Here is a 22,036-nt window from a genome sequence, read left to right as displayed (position 1 = left end):
AAAGAGAAAAGAGAAAGGGAGGGATGAGTGAAGAGCAGTGGAGTATCCAGTGTCTTCAGTAGAAAGAGAGACACGAAGAAACGATAAAGCTGATAAATGAAAATGAGGTCGATAATTTTCATTTATTAATTGATTTATTGCTTATCGCGACAGGCCTAGCAACAAGTAACTTTCCTGTATTTATAGCTGTGTGAACTAAAAGCTGCTATTTTTTTGTAAAATATGTTTGTTTTAATTTAGAGATGTCGATGTTTACAACTGTACTGACAAAACATACTGAACACAGTCATATGGTAACTAATAGCCAAATGCTAATAACTGGCATTTATGCACTCTCAGTTTTAAAGACTGAATTTAACAACATCTAAACAATTTTAAGTATTGAAAGGCTTAGACCTCAAACCTTAAGCTCAATTTTTATTTTCACATCTTTTCTACAATATGCTAACAGGCTAAATATTCATTTAGTTATAAACTAGCTTTCTAACGCCTGCACCTAACCACAAATGTACCAGCGGCTGATGTGTATGAAACACCAACTTTAGAGATGTGCAGTTCTAAAACTGTGTTAAAATTAGGTATGTGTTGGTGTAGAAAACCAACGGAAAGACAGACTGGCTTAATAAAACATCGAAAAAACAATAAAAATGCTAAAATACTGATCATTTGTGAGATAGCCATTTGGTTGAGTTTTACAAGGACATTACAAAACATTGTGATGATAATGAATTTAAATTTAAAAATAAGCCTCATTAGCAAATTACATACTAGTTAACCCTCCAAAAGGAATAGCTTGTTATGTATACCTTCCTGACCCACAAGGGTTAAGTCCTAACACCGAGCTCTCGTGGGTCATTTTGACCTGTGGCCAGCAGGAGGGTTAAATAATTTAACAAATTTTGTAGTGAAGTATATAATTTAACTTAAATTATATACTTCACTACAAAATTTGTTAATCTTTCTGAACACTGCAACCGTCACTTTAGGTCACTTAAATTTTTATTATTACAAAAGCCATATTTACATCTACTCAATCATCTATTATTATTTTTGATGATTTTACATCATTATAAAATATGAGAAGAATTCAGCTCATTCTGTCCACTTCCTGTATTTACGGTAACTCTCTCAATTGTTTGTTGTCATGTTTACAGACTCTTCGGCATGATGTTTCTCTTCATCTCTGTAAAGTCATTTAAGACAGTTGAGTCATCCATTGGTAGCCACTGATATTTGCACTGACAGGAATAGTTTCAAGTGTCCCTCGTTATGGTTGAATACGTGAGTTCCCAAGAGCAGCAATGTTTCATGAGGCGCTCTGGACGTAACTCTCAGATTCACAGCTTGGAGGACAGCCAAACAGCTCCCTCAAGGAAATAAAATTAAGCTTTTCTTGATGGGAATCTAAACACAACTGCCAGTTATGCAATGGTTTAATGAGAACTTTCTTGGTCTGAGGGAGGAAACTACCGTAGCTCGTGTGTCCCTGAACTTGAATAAAATTGACATAAGGGCGAAGCTATTCTTGATGTTCAACATTTTCCCTAGACGACACAAGATACTCCTGGTGTGGCATTGGCTTTGATAGGTTTTCCACTTCTTAATAAAGTCTCAACACCGAGCTCTTCTTGTCTGGAAATGTAGTGAGGCGGTACAGAAACGAGTCAAATTTGTCGTAAATGTGTCAAAAGACTGACCGCTTACACCACACAGAAATCAAAATTTTAAAGTCCACAAAGGCCCAGCAACTTTAAAACGCCCATGACGTTCATAAGAATCTCAAATTTGCTTAAACTTGTTGAAAACTCCAACAGAACTCCAGAACAAACCACACTCCTGTTGAATGAAACGTTCATTAAAGTCGTATAAAGTTGGTATAATTCTGTGGTTTCCTGTCTGAGGGGTCCGCTTTGTCTTCGGTTCCTTTGATTTCCCACGTAAACCCCACTCCAGTAACCCATATCCCGTATCCTCGTTTGGTGGCATGGTGACAGTTTCCCAGATACCAAACAGTATCAGATTCCCTTCATCATGTGGCACAGATCCAACCCCAGAGCCTAATTTGCAAATGGATCCCTGCTGGAAGCAGCCGTCTCGACTGTTCGACGGTGTAATTATCGGTGCTCAAGTGAAGAAACAGAGGACTAACTAAAAAAGGGACTGAATGAATAAATCATTGACTTTGCTCTCTGTTTGGGAACTTTTTGCTTTTGTTTTTGCTCCACGCAGTCTGGATGTCATTGAACCTCAGGACAGGATGGCTATATCTGCTAACAGAAGACTATAACAAACCTGGGATGTCTTTATTTGATTTTTAGTTGAACTCAAAACCAGGTTTTTATCGGTTTCTTTTTTACCCAAAATAAAATATGCAAGAAAAAACTTCTGCTGCTCCCGCTTTCTTGATATTTTGCTTAGCTTCTTTGAAACCAGCTAGTCTTTTAAAGGTTTCTTTGGCCATTGATGAGTTTTCTCCTAATTTTCAGTCCCATTATTGGATGTGAACCCTTTATTTAAAAAAAAATAATTGAATTTATTCAGCTTTTAAGTCACGTACAACTATAGAACAGTTATGAACACGACATCAAGACAAAAATGACTGCTGTTGTTCAAGTGCAGGGTGGCTCACACTGTTTCAGCAATGGCATGTGAGCTACGTTTAAAATGACCAAGTCAAAGTGATCTACTATAAGGCCCTGTTTACACGAGAACCTCCGGAAACATTTGTGTTTTTTCTATGTTTATTGGGGGAAATAAACAAAAAGTCAGCTGGTTTCCATGAAAATGCTATAGTTTCCATGTCAGTCTGGTTGCCAGATAAGAAATTATGAACTATAGTACTGTTGCTTTAAAATGATAGTATTTTGACCTAAACTGTCATATGTGCTGAGTAAAGATAATCTAAGATGAGGTGTGTGTTGTGTTTGTTGAACATTTGCACAGAAAAGGAGGGGGCAAATAAGACATTTTAAATTTATCTGGCAACCCTGATGCTGGGCTCATCTGCATTCATTGCGCATGCAGCGTCTGCATAACAATTACATTCAGACTGCTGGATGCACTAACATCTCTTTGGACCTAAGATGTTGTTGGTTTTGATCCTACATGCTGAAAAAGGGTGAGTAGTACAAAAACACTCTGCTCTCTGACATTTATTATAACTGTTGTTAGTGCAGAAAACCACTTTTGACTGCAGCCGCCTGTAATGCACATGTGCGACTTCACACCTCCATGGGAGGGTCCCCAAAAAATCTCCACTCTGAAACCTGGATTCAGAAACCTTCAGTTTCACAGAGAATGAGGGCTGTTGTCGTGTAAATGAAACGGCTGAACCGCAGCAGAAAGGCTGCAATTTCATGTTGTGTAAACGAGATATGGCTGCCTGTATGTCAATCAAGTGACACATTTCACAGTGAGGATGGACGATAGGCTGATGTCTACATTTATAATACCATGTGATCTACCCATAATACCTTTGCGATAGGTAGATTGCGATCGACGCATTGGGCACCCTTGTTCTTGTGGTTCAAGCTAACAAACTTTACCAACCTTTACATCATTACATGTTTTGTATCACAGCTAGTAATGTAGAATTCCTTGGTTCTTTGCAAGCACAGACCAATAGCAACGGCTAACTGTAGCACTTCCAGTATAGCCTGGGACACTTTGGACAGGAATGTCATCATATTAACCAATTCAGTTTATTTATATAGCGCCAAATCACAACAAAGTTGTCTCAGGGCACTTTACAGAAACATTCACATAAAAGCCAATTAGTAAAGTTCTCTATCTAAGGAATCCAGCAGACAAGTTGAATCTTGGCTTTGTTGCAGTCTCCCATCCTGAGCAAGCACAGTGGCAACAGTGGAAAGGAAAAACTCCCTTTTAAAAGGAAGAAACCTCCAGCAGAACCAGGCTCAGGACAAGCGGCCATCTGCTTTGACTGGCTGGTTGAGAGGACAGGAAGGAGAGACAGACGAACACAGAATGGTAGGTCCAGGTATAGGTCCAGGTGTACCTGAAAGACAAAAAATAAACATGTTAAGGATAGAAAAAATAATTACAAATACAAAACAGGTTGAGCAGAGTAAGTAAAGACAGTAGCAGAGTGAAAATTGTGGTCAGTTTGTCCTCCAGCAGTCTAAGCCTATAGCAGCATAACTAAGGGGCAGCTCAGGAAACCCAAGCCGACCCTACCTATAGGATTTAGCAAAAATGTAAGTCTTAAGCCTAGTTTTAAAACTGGATAATGTGTCAGCCTCACGGACAGAGATTGGAAGTTGGTTCCACAAGAGAGGAGCCTGATAACTGAAAGATCTGCCTCCCATTCTTTTTTTGGAAACTCTAGGAACCACAAGTAAACCTGCAGTCTGAGAGCGAAGTGCTCTGTTAGGAAAATATGGAACAATAAGTTCTGTAATATAAGATGGAGCTAGGTTGTTGAGGGCTTTGTAGGTTAGAAGTAAGATTTTGAATTCTATTCTGGATTAGACAGGGAGCCAATGGAGAGAAGCTAAAAGTGGAGAGATATGATCTCTCCTACTAACTCCGGTTAAGACTCTGGCAGCAGCATTTTGGATCAACTGAAGACGTTTTAAAGAAGTATTTGGACATCCAGATAATAAACCATTGCAATAGTCCAGTCTAGACGTGACAAATGCATGGACCAGTTTTTCTGCATCGTTTTTAGATAAGATGTTTCTAATTTTAGTGATATTACGCAGGTGGAAGAAGGCGGTTATAGTAACGTTTATAATGTAGGGGATAAAAGACGTCCAGATCAAAAATAACACTAAGATTTTTAACATTAGAGCTGGAGGACAGATTAATGCTATCTAAGGAGGGAGAAAGACTGAAAAAATCATTCCTAAGGTGCTCAGGTCCACAAACCAAAACCTCAGTCTTGTCTTAGTCTTGTCTGTGTTCAACAGGAGAAAATTAAGGGTCATCCAGGTTTTTATGTCTTTAAGACATGCTTGTAGTCTAAATAACTGATTGGATTCATTGGGCTTAATGGACAAATATAATTGTGTGTCATCAGCATAACAATGAAAATTTATCCCATGCTGTTTAATAAATTTACCTAATGGACACATACCACCATGTAGTGTGAACATTTTGGCAGTAGCATTCACATTAACCTTTATGATTATTTATTTATTTAGTCAGCGTTGCCTTAGCCTTTCTTGGACTTGCCATTAGTGCACTTCAAAAAGTCTGAATTACCCTTTTGATTGAATTAAGTATTTTTCAGTGCTGGCATTGCCAGGATCTGTTGCTTGAGTTATTTTTGGTAGCTTTTGTTGTTTGTCACTTTAGATTTATTTCCTTTATTAGTTTTTCATTGTTTTGTTTGCGTTTCAGTGTTTTCCCCGTGTCCCCTATGCCTTCATTTCCCTCTTCCTCAGTTTCTGCTCAGCTCATGCCCCGCCCACTTTCAGCTGTTCTCAGTTATCATTTTGCCAAGGTGTCTGCACTCTTCTCATCAGCCTCTGTTCATAAAGTCCCACAGCTTTTCACTTCCCGTTCAGTTCAGCGTTGTGTGTGTGCTTCATGTCTGAGTCTCAAAGAGTTTTGGCTATTTCATTTTATTGTTGCTGCCACGCCAGTCTTTTGTTTTGTTTAATAAAGTTTACGGTTTTTCAACTGGATTTCCTTGTGTCAGTCTGCATTCCTGGGTCTACAAACCGTGACAGGAATGATATTGTGAGCTTAAAAGGCCCCTAATTGAAGTAACAAACCAATTTAGTGTAAACTCATAACCAATTTAGCGAAAGCCAATTTAAATGGTATTTTCAAGCACTACTGAATTCCTGTTTTAAAAGCACATAATTTGGTCTTATTTCTGCAAAGGGTGCCAAAGATAAGACCATTTAATCATTAAAACTATTTCTGCTCTATTATTTAAAAAGTGAAAAAGCAAACATTAGCTTAAAACATGGAATTTATTAATTTTTGTCTACTTTTTAATCAGCAATCCATTGAAGACAATTGGACCTTTTCACTTTTCTTCCTGAAATGATAATTTTTTAACAGTTTATCATTAGTTTGTACATTTTTAGCTTCTTTGGGATTCCTTTTGCAAGTACAAAATCATACCTGATACAAATTCATGTTTTTTTTTTTAATTCAACTACAGAAATGGGGACCTTTTGGTGTCTATCTGACAAACTGTAACAAATGTGATAAAGTTACAGTCACAAACTGGTTTGTTGGAAAGTTGTCTTATAGGTGAAGACAACACTGGTTTAACTCATGAGTATGTGTATTTTTCACGCTTGAATGAGTCACAGCTCAGAGTTAAGTGCTTGACAATGGTCAAGTCCAAGGGCCGGATTAAAGCACAATAAATAATCATTGTCCAGATTATTAGAAGTCTGGTTCCTAGAAAGCAAATAGGATTGGCTCAAGGCTTTTGCGCAGTGGCGTACCTTAAAACTCCAGCATTTTACAGAAAAAACTTCAATAAATGTTTCTTATTCTCTTTCATGTTGCAAATGTTGCACTCAGGAGACCAAAGAAAGACACAAATAGCAGCTTCTGTTCATGTGTAGTGTACCATGCAGCACTCAGGAATTTACAAGCAGAACTCTTTTAACATTAACCCACGGAACCGGTTCTGTAGGTCCACTTATTTCAAGGCCACTAGCTCCAGTCTCCTCCTCAGTCATTACATAGTTTATATATGTTTGGACAAGACATTTAGGCAATTTTGATTTTTTTTTTTTTTTTGTTAGTGTGTGTTTTTTAAATGAAGTGTTAAGGATGTCACGCTGCCATTCACCAAGCCTTCTGGTTTAGTGGTCCAGTGCAGCTTGACGAAAAGCTTAAGCACGCCAAAGCTTCTGGGAGGTGGAGATAAGAAAAAAGAGGCATAAAACCCAATAAAGCTGCTTTGCTCATGGAGTGAAACACAAATACAAGCATGCTTAACGTGTCTGGATGCAGTGATATCATCTGTCTGGAGCAAACGCAACATTTAAACTGTTTACGTGTAATTTGGTTTTTCTAAACATTTCACTATAATGAAATCCATCATCCATAACTTCATGATTGCTATGTTCCAATTTAGAAGAGCTGACGTAAGGCCGCTCTGTGGAAAAAGTAATATGTACGTATATTACTGAAGAGTAACCTAAAATAGCAGTGTTTCCCAAACCGAGTCTTTCCGGACGTCAGATCACAGCCTAGGGACTGTTGTGGTACCAATGGTCTCTAATTCATTTTCAAGCCACGAAGACTGCGGTTCTCATCTTTCCAAATAATGACTTTCCCAGCGTTCTCTGTCTGGAACTTAAATTATCACATGACAGCTAAGAAGCAAATGACATGAATTACAAATAAGAATACCATAAAATGTGTAAAAGACTGCATGATTGGTATGCCAACAACAGTTCTGTCTTTTTTTGTTTGCTTGTTTGAGATGGGTAAATATTAATGGCAGTACAAAAAAGGTTAAATTGTGTCATCTGGACCAGTTTCTTTAAGTGAGAAACGTTTCATCCCCCATCCAGAGGACTTCTTCAGTCCAGACAAATCTGGTTGGCAGGCCGTAGCCTGAAGAAGTCCTCTGGATGGGGGATGAAACGTTTCTCAAAGAAACTGGTCCAGATTACACAATTTAAACTATTTTGTTGTTATCTACCTGGATGATTGAGCTTATAGCCATTTTTCTTTTAATTAATGGTAGAGTTCATCAGTACTTCTTAGATGAAAATTAATGAGCCCAAGCTAACACGCATTATCATCGCAGACAGTAATAGATATGATTTCTGTATATCATCTCAAATAGTGCTGTTTTAAAGCTAGTTTAGAGGTTCCAGTGGTGGGCACAGCTAACACAGTGTTAGCTTTGCTAACCCATATTCTGATAACTTAAAAAAAACAAACTTTGTTAACAGTAAACCGCTAACCTCTCAGGTCTGCATCACATCTTTGTCTCCTTCCTATTGAAGCTGCGTCGACCAATCACATCTTCACGTGTGCACGTAGTCAGCCAATAGCGTGCCTAACGGACTCTTTGAGACACGCCCACAACAGACAGGAACAAGCTTGTGAATTTAGCCAATAATTCTTCTAACGGTTTCCAAAGTTGGCGAAAATGACATTCCCTGAAATTAAGATTGTTCTGCTATTAGTGGATTAGCAGAACTGTGTCCACCACTGAGAGGTTCTAGAGAGGATAAATCAGATGAGCAGCCCTTTATCAAATTTAAATAAATGGCATTGAGGCAATGGTTAAGATGGTGGTTGGTGAATAGTTAAGATATTTTGAAGTACGGTTCTGTGGAAAGGCTTAGAACTTTATTTTCTCTCTAGATAACTGTTTGAACTGCTTCAATTTAGAGAAACAAGGTTTGTTTCTACCTATACTGACAAGCTAATGGCTAATTCTACCCAAGCCAAGAACAAAGTGGCTCGATGCTTTTAAAACATGATTTAAAAAGTCACAAAGATTCATGTAAATATTGTTTTGTTTTAAATTATATTGCCACAATTTTTAATTTACACAATTACTGACACAAAATTTGATGATTCTGTCCCGCTAATAGCGCCAGCAAATGCTAGCAACCTTCCTAGTTCAGCCTGGAACACTACGGACAGGAATAAAATTTCTGCCAAATTAACGACTATATGATGGGGTAGTATTTTAAAGTTTTATAAAATTATTTAATGTATTTTTAAGAGCTGTTGGTCATTTTTCAAAACTGGGGTTGTTTTAAGACAGCAGCTATCGGCTAGCTCTGTTAGCGCATCGGAGAGTTACGTTTTTCATCAATTTACAACTTAAGAGCATCATTTAAAGAAAAACATCAATGCTCGAAGGTTCTGACAATGTTTTAGGAAATATTTGCAATAAAACATACAACGATGTGGGCAAAAAGAAAAAATATATTATTTAATTTCCACGTTATGATTAACAGCAATTAAAAAACTTTTTTTTTCTCCAAAAAAACAAAACAGGCATCATAAAATATTCAAACAATTCAACATTAAAAATTTAAAGCTAAAAACACATTTCTATACAGTAATAGCTCCGTTTTTTTTTCTTTTAAACAAACGATAAAAACCAGCAGAGAATTAAAATGCCCTCACAGCAGGCACGTGTCCCACATATGGCTGCCATTAACAAATCTTCCATCTGGTGTTAAGACAGTTAAGCCTTCGGCATAAATTATCTCTAAGAGAATCAAATATCTTTGGTTTCAGTCAAGGATCTGTGCTCAGCTAATCTCGTGTGCACGACTTTATGCTGTAAACGTTATTGATGCCCCCAACGAAGCTCAGCTCATCAACCTGCATAAGTAAAAAAATAATTAAAAAGGTTTGACATAAGGAAGAAGAGGGTAAAGGTAATGAATGGACGGTTTGACATGTACAGTGGGTGGTGCTCAGGATTTGGCATGCACGCAAACGGCACTTAAACTAATCTCTTCACCGCTCGAAACAGTTAAACCACTTGAGTCGCTCAGCAGGAAAAATCCAATTTCCCAAATGACTGCTAATAAATGCTAACTATGCATTATCTGATTGTGGTCGAGTCAGAACAAGTCAAAGGACTGAGGATTTTAAAGAGATATTTGCCGTTTTTTTCTAAAAATGCAAATTTTCCTGACAATTTTTAAAACTAAAAACGTGTGAAAGATAAAAACTACTGATGGGTTGGATCATATATACTGTAGGTTAGGTCATAAAGAAACACTTTATTATTGTATTAAAGTGACTGTTCAACCTTAGTGAAGTTCAGAGGAAAGATCACGAGCAATTAATATCTTACCTGTTGTAGAAACCTCTTTATATGACCTCAATTTGGAGGAATGGTTTAGATTTTGACCAGACTGAGCTGCATTGCTATCAAAATTAACACAATTCCAATCTCAAAAATGTTTTGTAGCGATGTATGAGAAAATCATTAACGTTTACATTGCCATCAGTTTCACGCTACGAGGGACTAGCCGTGATTTTTCCCATAAATTAATTATGGGTAAAAAAGGGACACAATTTAAAATAATAAATCATATTGTTTTAGATATGCACCTGGTAGTGATGTGCAAATTTGTTTCCTTACTGAGTTTTTCGACACGTATCCCAACCTCTTTACTAAAGAAAAACAACTTGTAGTTTGTTTCTGCCATGATGGTTTAATTTGAAAGCATTCCAAAGCAGAAACTATGGTCTCGGGTTAGCTAAGGCTTACTGCCAGAGTGAGATTTTTGAAGAAATCGAGCTTAAATTCCCATTCCCACACTTAAAAAAAAAAAAAAAAGTTATTTGCAAAACACAAATGGCATTAGCTGCAGCCAGCTGTAGCACTTGCGGTACAGCATAGAGCACTTCTTACAAAAATAATGTAATAGTCTTTGATAATAAGCATGTAATGCAAATCTGACAGCATTTAAAAAGTATAAAACTGAGTTTGCATTAATAAGAATAGTATTTGTTTGTAGATTATGGTTACTTTAGAACAGCAAGTCACTTTGGTCCTTGGATTAACTGGTCAATCAGGTCAGAATTAAACCGTATTTCTCCAAACTGAGGTAGTACAAAGAACTTTCTAAAACCAAGTAAGATATTGTTTATACACAACTCCACTTCAACAGGCCTGAACTAAATCGCTTTAATTTTAGTCGAACGCTATTGTTACAGAGATGTAATAGCTTTAAGAAAAAAAAAAAAAAACACTTTGGCTGCTAAAATCGAGCACATTTAAACCTGTGGGACAGAAAAATCAACTGAAAGCTGAGTTAAAAGTATTTCCAAAGTCTATTTCGCTCACAGCGCGCCTCCCTCAGTAGTCCGTGTTGAGCTTATCGTCATTATCTGAAGCAGTAGTATTCCTCCGATTCCACCCGGAGTTTCAGAGGCGATTTAGTGAAGGCGTCTCCATCGATCACACTTTTATCCATAATGCAGTCAAGGTTTGTGGGTGAGGGGCCATCCGGGAGGTCTTCTGCCAGAGTGTCCAAGTAACTGCCCACAGACAGACCGTCCAGTCCGTCATCGTTACCGTCGTTCAGGCTGTTGAAGCTGCCTCGCAGCGAGGAGCCGTCCTGGCTGTCCGACAGGCTGTACAAGCTGCCCGTCAGGCTGCCATCATGGCTGGCAACGTCTCCTTTGTCCTCTATCATCCAGCGGATGGACTCGATGCCCTCGTTAATCGTCATGAGCTGCTGCATGAGCTTCACGTCGATGGCTCGCAGGCTTGCCTGCGTTGAGGAGATAAACAGATTAGCACAGACAAGACAAATACCACCCACATACCTGTCCAGTGACTACCACGTTAGCATGAACTGATAAGACATGATGGTGGAGATCATTTTTACTTGTAAAAAAAATTATACATTTATTTTTACCTACACCTATGACCAGAAGACCAAAAACATGATTTTGGCATTAGAGTGCTAAATGGTTGGTGGCTAAACAATAATAGCTAACGGCTAATCCTAAAGCTAGCGTTTTAGCATTTAGCTTAACATTCCAAACCAGAGTTTCAAACTAAAATCTTGTGTTGAAATGCTACACGTATGGCTGCTTTAGGTCAAATTTCAAAAATAGTTGTGTGGGATCTCAAGGGAGATCTTGTTAGCATTCAGAGTACGCATTGTGGATGACTCGGCTACTACCACACCTAGCTGTAGCTCAATATCTGTAAAACTGACAGGTATAGGCATCTAATCATTACTGCATCACCCATATGTCAACTAAAAAAAAGAAGTGTTTTTATTAAACAAACATTGAATAAAACTTAGTTGTTGCTACTCCAGGTGATAAACGGTCAAATTTCAACAAGATATATATCATTTTGAAGCTTTTGAGATAAGAGAATGTCAAAATAATAACTCAATAATGAAATGTTTTTAATTACAACCTTCAAAGGTTAAGGTTAGTTTCTTGCTGTGGGTTGGATCTTTACATAAACTATAGAAATGACCCTCCTGAACTGTTGAGACATAATGACGCAATACTGGTTGTTGGGGCTGTTTTGTTTGGAATGCTAAACTAAATGCTAAAATGCTAGCTTCAGGATTAGCTGTTGGCTATTATTGTTTAGCCACCAACATTTGACGTGGCTTATTTGCAACATTTTTATACTTCAGGAAACAACGGTTTGGGTCATTAGACTCTGCCACTGTCGTTTTGTGGATCAGAGGCCAGAAAATTGGAGAACAATTGAATTTACCTAAAATGTTAGAGTGGTGTGGACGGGGCATAAATAAATTAGCATTATTACATTGCACGTTATATTCTTTATAAACAGTGAGAAGTGCAAATCTTGGTTTTCAGCCACAATAATAGCTCAAACCAAGCCTCAAGCAGCACCTTTATTACTCAGAGTTAATTATGTCATCAACTTCATGAACTTCATGGTTCCCAACTCTGGTCCTTGAGGAACACCATCTTGCATGTTTAAGTTGTGTCCCTGCTTTGACACACCCGATATGAATAAATGAGTGATTTGCAGGCGTCTGCAGAACTTGAAGTAATGAAATCACCGAATCAGATGTGTTGGAGCAGGGAAACAACTAAAACATGCAGGATGGCGTTCCTCAAGGACCAGGGTTGGGAACCACTGCCTTAGAAGGAGCCGTTAAGATGCAAGCTGAATTATTTCTTTTTTTTTTTTAAAGAACTGTTAGCATTTTTAAGTTGTCTCATGGCCAGAACACTCAGTCCCTTTGTTATTTGGACTATCGGTCTTTGTTTGGTCACATTAACTGGCGGCTACACAGCCTGGAGACAGCGTTTTCTGTCCATGATAAAGAAAGATATGGCTGTTTTTACAGTGTGGCCATTGATTAAACACTCTCGCCTCAACAAACCACGCTGTTCTGTCGGGGTGGAAGTGGACGGGACTTTGTGGGTATCTTTTAGAGAGATTCTCCCTCAGAAAAAACAAAACAAAAAACGGCAAATGGGCAGCTGTAACATCATGTCACGGTTGTGACGCGTTGAGGCAGCTGGTTAGACACGATGGCGTTCTCTGGAGTTGTAAAATAGCCGCTTTTAAAAAGCAAGTCAAGATAGTTTAGCAAAAAACGCAATGCTTGACTTGTGGCATCAAAATAAAACAAGCTAATCTAATATTTTTGTTACAAACTGTTCATCAGGGCTGCTTTAAGCTCCAATATAATGCAAAAATGCTGAATGACGGGCTGTTCCTGCAAGAAATTACCGGTAATGTGTTTTCCAGATGTGCACCCCAGCAAACAGAGCAGAGTGACTGGGTTGGTCATAAAACAGATGTGAAGCAAGGGTCAGGACGTCTAATGTGACATGCAAGAGACTCAACAGAAAGAAAGACCTAGCATTCCTTGAAGGAATGCATATCTTCCACCCGTTTTCACGCCAGCTTTAATCGAAGATCCTCTTACATTGGGAAACGGAAACAACTGTTTTAGTCAAAGCCTTTGAAAATAAGACGCCGTCAGTATTTACTGGGATGGATGCTCAGCTTCAAACAAATCAAATTTCAGCTCAATATTTGAAAAAACGGACTTAGTTATGACCATTTATAGGCTTGACAAGGTCGATTACCTGAGGTGGACATCTACTACTGTGCTTAAGTTTTAAACCATCACTACCTACTTTATATTTGGTTTGAAAATAGAGTGACGGCTTCATTTTCTTTAATGGGATACCCATGTGTGTGTGTGTGTGTGTGTGTGTATATACACATGCTTGTTTATGCTACTTTGTGAGGCCCATTTTTGAACACATACTACATTGTGAGGACCAACTGCTCTTTGTGGGGACCAATGCATGATCCCCATAAAGGTTCAAGTGTCGTTGGTGGGTTCGGGATTAGGTTTAGGACTAAGGTATGAATCGAGGATGAGTCAGGTTTGTACTAGTACTAGTACAGAACTCTGTGGGGGAACCGTGGATGTTCTCTGTCTGCTGGATCCGGTTATGGAGGGCAGTCTGGGAAGCAGCTGCTGCAATCCTCATCATCATCATCATCATCATGCTGCTGAAGGGACCTGCTAACAAGACCATGCCGCTGACTGAACTACACCGCTTACAGTACCATGGTACCAACTAATGGTCAGGTTATAGAAATGAATGAAAAATGATGGAAGTCCATGCAAAGTTCCCGTAAAGACAGAAAGACAAACGTGCACGCACATGTCTGTGTGTGTGGTCACTGAAAACAAAAGCCAGTACAGAATTTCAGATTTGTCATGGTGCCGTCATATAGTTTCTTATGTCAAATTTAGGAGTTGGGAGATATTATTAGTCATCACTCAGCTTATTGAATCTTGTCCTCTCCTAAATTTATATAAATATATTGCATGTACAGCATTTCCTCCTGAGACCCAGTGTATATATGCATGCTGAGGACATGGTTTTAGACAGGTCCTCCTTAGTGGGACTATATTAAAAAAATTAAATATGTATATATACACACACAATTCTATATGTTTAAAGGTTCTACTAATCTTAAACTAGTGAAATTAAAAATGCACATGCAATAGCTTGGAACTCCTGAGGATAAAATAAAGTTTGGGCAAGAGTAGCCAGTTAGGGGGCATCACTTTATTTTAGGGACGACCACTGTCCCCCAAAAGTTAAACAGTCGTTGATGAACATCCAAAAAACATTCCCGTAAAATTTCAATAAAATCCGTCAAGTAGTTTTTGAGCTATTTTGCTAACAGACACAGACTACAAATAGTTGCTGGCAACAAAAAAAAAATTAATCAAAGATGTTGCACAATTTGTTTTCTGACGAGTGTATGTGTTTGAGATCAGTCTCAGCTACTACCACGTTAAATTATAGGCCAGTATCAATAAAAATGACTTGAACGGGCTTGACACCAAAAGTTAAAGCCTTGCAAACATACACCGAATGATTATTTCCTGGAAGTTTCAGGTAAATTCATCCTGCGGTTCAGGAGATATTTTGCTAACAGACACGGAACCGCAAACCTGACTAAAACTCACCATTTCCTGTCTGAGCACCAACATTTTACTCTGCAGTCTCTCCAAATCCGCAGAATCCGCGCAGAACTTGCAGCTCGACAAATGAGGCGACTTCTCGTTGCGTTTCCCCCCCGCAAGAAGAGACCGCACGAGACCGTCCGGAACTTTCCGACCCAGCTTCGTCTCCAAGTCCTTGAGCTCGGGCGAGAAGTTGCCGCTGCTCTCGTCCATGGCGGAGCAGCAGGCGCGCGAGGAATATCCACGAGAGAGAGAGAGAGAGAGCACGCGCTCGTCAAAGCAGCTCGCGCCTCTTTGTCAGACCTCCTGCTGAACCGGCAGCAGGACGCTTTAAACTCACCGTGGACCCTCCCACGAGTGGAACCTCCTCTGAAACCAGACACCACGGCAGGTAAATGGTGAAGCTAAACCCTCATTAGGAGCAAATTGTTGCTCATTTTAAATTAGAAACACCGGAAGTCCGAAAATTAAGCTAACATTTAGCTGCCACGTGAGCTTGTATCCCCCCACACACTTCTCTTTTTTTTCTGATGGGCAAAATAATAATAATTTAAAAAACATTTAATTAGTTTTTAATGTGCGCCCAGAATCACAAACATTTACACACAGTAACATTAGTACAGGAACTTTTTAATATTTGGTAGTAAAAACTCAAACAAAGTGAAATATGTATACACCAGCTACAGGTTCTGAATTACCACCTTGGTTTATATATTGTTTTTTTTTAAAGACCATTTTAGGTATATTCACTTTTATCTACACAAGTCATAAAAACAAAGCAAAACTTTGTTCAAGTAAAGATTCAGAGCTTGAACTACAGCACCTCCTGATGGACATTATGGCACATAAAACTGGTTTAAGAGGTAACTGAGACACAATGGTTATATATATTTTGGAGTTTATATTACATTTTTATTGCATGGGTGATATCACACTTTCTATAACTTTAAAGAGAAATTGCAAAACACTCAGGATCACCTTTAAAATTCATCTGGTTATGTCTAACTCTGGAAACATTCCTATGAGCGGGAGACTTACTCTGACTGCAAAGTATGTATGTAAACTATAGCAGTTTTTGCAAAACATACTTTATTTTTATTGAGAACAGATTCAGATGAACAAACTACGTAGTTCTTACTGGAAAAAACGAAAAAAGAAGAGGCACGTAAGTTGTTCTCAAGCAGCCGTCTTAGACCACTGATTGGCTTTTCTCATCGTCGTACCGCTGGTACTGGTCCCCGAGCAGAGGCTGGTGGCCCTCCATCTTGGACCTGGCTCGCACGGCGCACGTGGTGGCGGCAAAAATGATTGCGACGACCACAAGGGCGGCAACTATCGACATGGTTATGATTTCAGTCAGAGAGAAAGGCTGACCTAAAAAAGTAGAGGTAAATAACAAGTTACTTTCTAGCTCCATCTTCTCAATGCATGTCCATCCATCCATTCATCCATGATCTTTACCCACTTTTTCCTTTTCGGGTTGTGAGGGTCATTGGTGCTCATATCTAGTTGTGACTCTGTGAAAGGCGGGGGACACCCTGGACAGGCCTCCAGTCCATCACAGGGACACAGAGATACAAATGAGACAAACAACCATTCACTCACTCACACCTAGGGACAATTTAGAGTTATCAATTAGCCTAACATACATGTTTTTGTTTTGTGGAAGGAAATCGGAGTGCCTGGAAAAAACCCACGCATGCACAGAGAGAACATGAAAAACTCCACCCAGAAAGATCCGGCGACCTTCTCACTGAGAGCTCTACCAATTGAGCCACCATGCTGCTCAAAGGATTCATGTCTTAAAGGAAATTAAAAACTCAAACCTGGCCATTCAGCTTCGTAAGAATAGCCGAGATTTTCAGGGGCAGTCACGAACATCTCGGAGTTAGTCACCGGAGGCCAAAATGGCACCATGTTGTAGGCTCTGTTATGACCAATTGGGGCATTTTCATCAGGATACACGGATGAATCTGTTAAAAAAAAATGCTTCAATTAGCTTAAAAGCTCATTATTTCCATTTTCAAATACATGCTCAAGATGGGTTTAAGTCCTAACTCCACCTGGACCGTGTCTCCGCAACCATTCGTCAAATATGGCATCAGTATAGGTGTGGAGCAGGACAAAGATGGGGTCGTTGGGGGACAAGTGAGTCTGCCCTCCAGTTCCATTCAGAAACAAATGAGCCAAGTTGTGGAGGCTCCTCACTATGGGGTCATAGTTCCCCTTGGGGGCGCTGTAACCTACCAAAGCAACATAGATAGTATGAATGAATGCTGTCAAGAACGTGAGAAGAATAAAATAAAATAAAAATAAAAACTTGCCTTCGATTGTGTTCCTAAAGCTCTCAGAGGAGGTAGAGTAGTAGGGTGGCGTGTCAAAAGTGTTCACTTGCAGACAATCAGCAACATCCTGGGGTTCTGGGAGACGCTGGACCATGGGCCTGTTCACATTTCCGGCTGGATTTCTTCTGATGGGAGTTGTCTCTGTGTCTGAAAAGAACAAGTAAACAAAGCAAAAACGTCACTTAATGTACTTTAAAAAAAATCATTTTGGAGAATAAAGACCAACAACATCCTGAGAGAGCCGCTGTGTCTTACTATTGCAGATGGTTCCCAGTGTGTCATAGTCCTCTACGCTCTCACACACGACCCTCCACTGAGAGAAGATGGAATTGGAGCTCAGAGAATTCATGTCAAAACTGCTTCGGGCTCCCATCAGGTCATCTGTACAGATGTCACATGTGTTTCCACCGATGGCAAAATTCCAGTAGGGTAGGGCAAAAGACGGATCTTGCAACATGTCCTGGTTGTACGGTATAAACAGAAGCACTGAATCAAAAGTTGCACAGGGTTTTATTTTATTAGGTAGATGACTGATTTCTGTGGCCATTATGAACTTAGAAATGATCCCGTTTTTAAACAGTTTTAAGGATTTTTGTAAAAGTCATTATATTGAGCATCATCAAATCTTATCTTGAAGCTCACATTATTACAAAGAAACGACAAGAAATGTGAGTTTAAGACAGGTACTTTTTTAGATGAAAATAGTCAGCCTCACAGTTCAGAGGCTCATACATTTTTTTTTCCATAGAGAGGATGTAATATATCACGATTCAGGATCAAAAAAACGAGCTCTCCTTCAAACTCTGCCAGGTTTGAACAAAAGGCACCTAATTAGGGAGCTCCAGCACAAACCTGCGTCCTGCGCAGGATAAGGATGGAGTTTCTCTGTGGAAGTGTGACACCCTGCCAGACAAATTCACATCACAGCTTCATTTTCTGCTCATAATTGTAAGCCACTAGATGGATATACTAGTCACACTGAAAGGGATTATTAAGACTGCCCACTGTACCATCTTATAATTCCTCTCATTCACGAGAGAACTGTTGTCCAAATGGAAGCAGATCAACCTCAAGTCTGGCTCATTAAGGCGTGACATTACTAAGTCAATTATAATTTCCTCGCCAATTCAGTTGTGGGGGAATGCGTTTTGCAAAATAAACAGAGGAATAGAGCAAGTCAGTGAAAAGAGCAGTGCAGTTAATCAAATGTTAAATATGAAAAATAGGTTTGCATTTGCGGAAACTTTCTCACCTGTATATCCCGCTCTAGTTGCAGCAGGTGAAACCGATGCCAGGTGACAAAACCAGGGCCCTCATGGGAGAAGTCCACCCCTCCGAAACTGGCCTGGCCTGCGCCCAGGAATGTCTTGCTGACCGAGTAATAGTGGGACCACACAAAGTAGTTGTAGATGGTGCAGTTCTCGAACTGAGTGGTGTTCCCGTCGGGGCCGAAGATGTTCGAGTAGTGCCGCACGGCAATCACCAGGTCGGGGTGCACCGTGCGCTTGGCTTGGTCCAGGGCGTTCACGAACGCGCGCTTCTCGTCATTGCTGAGCTGCATCACATTCTTCCTCACTGCGAGATTAAAGACAACAGGACTGAGTTAATCTGTCTTTACGGTTTGTTTTTAGTGAGATTTTCTTCTTAGTGATCTTCCCTCGAGTCTCGATACCAGCTCAAAATTTGGAATAGAGATCAACAGAAGCTCAGCTGAAGATCAGGTTGAGACTTGGGCTGGTTTTTACTTTGTTGTGTACGTTGCATAGATCTAACCCTCAGATTGCATAGGTAATTTGAGATGTACTGTGTCTGGTGATGGTTATACAACAACTAGGTCTGTTTGTATTGCATTTATGGTTGTTGTGTTGTATGATTGGTAATGACAAAAAAGATGAAAAGGATAGATAGTGAGAAAATAATATGTATAGAAAAGAGAGATGAGCGGGAAGTAGGTTTAGTGCTAGACATAAATTAACTATTAGGGGTGGGATGACTAGGAAAGTGGATAAAAAAGGTATAGTTTAGGCTGTGATTACTTGACTAGTATAAAGTATACAAAATACTGTAGTATTGAATACAAAATAAGGTCAGTTTAGGGCTTGGTTTATCGAGAAATATATTTAAAATGAGGCTTATAGTTGGGCTCAATGGGAAGGTCAAGGGTAAATTTTAAGGTTGAGATCGTTGTGAAAGCACATAAATAAAAGGTTAAGTTGGGCTGAAGGATTGAAGTCTGTCTTTGAGGTTTGGGGGGAGTGGTGGTGCAGAGGTTAGAAGATGGGCTTGTGATCGGAAAGTTGCAGGTTCACCTCCCGGTACCATCAACATCAAAATGTGGGTGGAAAAGATGAAACACCCACACTTGCCTCCACCCTCATTCGCCCCACCCTGGGCCCCTGAGCCCCACCATCTGCTCCCTAAACAGGTCTCTCTTGAAAATGAGTTCTCGTGGCTCAATGAGACTACCTGTATAAATAAAGGGTAAATGAACAAAAATGAGGTTAGGTTTTGTTAAGATTTTCCTGGTGATCTCTCCTTTATGCTCAATAGCTGCTCAAGGTTTGGCACAGAGCTCTGCAGAAGACTTACTCAACCAGGCTTAGGGTTAGGATTTGTACTTTGTGTTTAAAGTGCATTTTGTCAATTCTAAACAAATACTTTAAATCATTTAACACTTACCCACAGAGACCCTCTGATCACAGTTGACCCCTGTCCACCCATGTTTGCATCGTCCACAGTTAAAACCACTGAAGTTCCCATTGCATTGACAGGTGCGGTTGAAAAAACGAATAGGCCATCGCTCCCTGTCGTCCCGTCCATCGTGCGGGTACTGGGGCCCGTGTGGACGAGCGTCCACCGCAATAGACACACATTGTCCTCGCCCCGCGCCGGAGCCACAGGGGTCATTAGGAAATCCTTGGGGGGACGGACAGCACTGTCCACTCCTGAGTCCCTCTGGTGTCACACATTCTCTGGGGAACTGTGCGCTCACGACCGCTGCGCCCACCAGTACCAAAAACTGCCACATGATCCCAATATGATGTCGGATATTTTCACCACACAGCTGGAAATCACCTGTGAGCACAGACTTTCTTTAAGTTTTTCACCAAAAATCAACTTGCATCACTTCAGCACACCAGCTTGATGTAAAACTCTCCTGTTTCCTAACGCCCACACAGTCCCCTTCTTTTCTTTGCCCCCAAAGCACTGGAGCTCTGACCTTAAATACCGGATTAGCGCATGACTACCAGGATTTTCTGACTCCCGCGTGATTCCATCACATAGCTTCATGTTTGCTACTGGAGGGAAGGAAGGTAGTGTGATCCGGTCATGCAGAGGATTGTGCCTCCAAAAGTCAGAGGGTAAATGCAGCTGCCAAAGGGAGGGGGGAAGGGGGATGCAACACAACGTGGATAAAAAGGTTTTTAACCATAAATGCTCATCCATACATGGTTATAACTTTGGGAAAAATGAAAACCGACTAAAATATATTAATAGATTACTAACAGGCCTTGCAAGTTCATGTTTGTAGAAGATGATCACATTTTGTATCATTTTGTTTAAGACTTTCTCTTGCGATCAAAGTTCATGCTCAATAATCCAGGTAAAAAAATCCAACAAAGTTAAGTCAGGTCATCTGGACAGATTCTTTTCGTTGAAACACTTTGTCTTTCATCCAAAAGACCTCATCAATCCAAGGAGCCACAACAAACTCAGTCTTAAAAGCACTTTCACATAATGCGTCAATCAGTTTGATGATGCTAAGATGGTTTCTGGAGTCCGCCCTCTCCCCCACCAACTCGTCTGAGGCAGCCATAGCCAAAGTGGTTCAAAACATCCAAGTTCATGTTCAGTAACCAAGGTAAAAAATCCAATAACGTTAAAACAGGTCCTCTGGACGGTTACTTTTTGTTGAAACGTTTCGTCTTTCATTCAAAATTGAGTTGTGGCTCCTCGGACTGATGAAGTCTTGTGGCTAAAAGGCAAAACGTTTCAACAAAAAGAAACCGTCCAGAGGACCTGCCTCAACTTTGTTGGGCTTTTTCTTCCCATTAACCAGAACATTTAAGCCATGAAAGCTCAAAAGGTATTAATTCAGAGATTCAGAGACATTTATTTGTCATTCACATCTCATGTGGTACATGTGGTGGCATGAGATTATGTACACAGGGTCCCAGTTACATCCAACAATAAAATGTGAAAGAAAAACAGTAATAAGATCTAAGATATGAACTAAGAAAAACATCAGCTAAATAACTGAGCACTAATTGCATAAAAACATTACGTCGAACAGCAGCACAAACATGAGTCTGTGAGCAGATGAGTACGCATGAACACAGAACATACCATACCATTTTATTTATAGAGCACTTAAAACAGCGACAAGGCCAACCAAAGTGCTGTACAGACAGAACAACAGGTAACACACAAAGCAAAATACAAGATGAAGTAAATCAGAAATATAGACCTAAAAACGATGCAGATAATGACGACAAACCAGTGTGGAGCATACAGGTTCAAAACACAGATCATCTGGTGTCGAAAGCTACCGAATAGTAGTGGGTTTTTAAACGGGACTTGAAGACCGAGAGGGAGGGGGCCTGTCTGACAAGCAGAGGTAACTCGTTCCAAAGTCTTGGTCCTGCTACAGAGAAGGCCCTGTCACCTCTGCGCTTAAGACGAGTTCCTGGAACTGTGAGGAGCAACTGGTCCGCTGACCTCAGGGAACATGGTGGGACATACTGTTGT

The 22,036-nt window shown here is 39.9% G+C and overlaps 2 protein-coding genes across 2 annotated transcripts; both read right to left on the bottom strand.

The window, feature by feature from the left end:
- Positions 1–10,792: 10,792 nt before the first annotated feature.
- LOC119416122 (leucine rich adaptor protein 1-like) lies at positions 10,793–15,155 on the bottom strand. Its single transcript, XM_037683314.1, has 2 exons — positions 14,946–15,155; positions 10,793–11,207 (listed from the first exon to the last, which is right to left on the bottom strand). The coding sequence occupies exons 1-2, from the start codon at positions 15,153–15,155 to the stop codon at positions 10,818–10,820; spliced, it is 600 nt and encodes a 199-aa protein (XP_037539242.1). The 3' UTR covers positions 10,793–10,817.
- A 392-nt stretch (positions 15,156–15,547) lies between these two features.
- LOC119416110 (5,6-dihydroxyindole-2-carboxylic acid oxidase) lies at positions 15,548–20,482 on the bottom strand. The gene is made up of 7 exons (XM_037683302.1): positions 19,967–20,482; positions 18,540–18,862; positions 17,543–17,747; positions 17,267–17,434; positions 17,006–17,185; positions 16,769–16,915; positions 15,548–16,316 (listed from the first exon to the last, which is right to left on the bottom strand). Exons 1-7 carry the CDS (start codon positions 20,313–20,315, stop codon positions 16,132–16,134), a joined length of 1,557 nt encoding a protein of 518 aa, XP_037539230.1. The 5' UTR covers positions 20,316–20,482; the 3' UTR covers positions 15,548–16,131.
- Between the last annotated feature and the right edge of the window lie 1,554 nt (positions 20,483–22,036).

The sequence above is a fragment of the Nematolebias whitei genome, chromosome 1 (assembly GCF_014905685.2).
Source record: "Nematolebias whitei isolate Nwh7 chromosome 1, NemWhi1, whole genome shotgun sequence".
Lineage (NCBI taxonomy): Eukaryota > Metazoa > Chordata > Actinopteri > Cyprinodontiformes > Rivulidae > Nematolebias > Nematolebias whitei.
The sequence above is the reverse complement of the archived record's forward strand: the minus strand, read 5'-3'. Positions and strand labels throughout refer to the sequence as shown.

Excerpts from the sequence above, each read along its gene's own strand:
- LOC119416122 (XM_037683314.1), bottom strand. The coding sequence starts at position 15,155 with ATGGACGAGAGCAGCGGCAACTTCTCGCCCGAGCTCAAGGACTTGGAG. Across the intron at positions 11,208-14,945 it reads TGGTGCTCAGACAGGAAATG|GCAAGCCTGCGAGCCATCGA; the intron begins GTGAGTTTTAGT and ends TCCTCAACGCAG.
- LOC119416110 (XM_037683302.1), bottom strand. The coding sequence starts at position 20,315 with ATGTGGCAGTTTTTGGTACTGGTGGGCGCAGCGGTCGTGAGCGCACAG. Across the intron at positions 17,186-17,266 it reads CTTTAGGAACACAATCGAAG|GTTACAGCGCCCCCAAGGGG; the intron begins GCAAGTTTTTAT and ends TTGCTTTGGTAG. Across the intron at positions 16,317-16,768 it reads TTACGAAGCTGAATGGCCAG|GTCAGCCTTTCTCTCTGACT; the intron begins GTTTGAGTTTTT and ends CTACTTTTTTAG.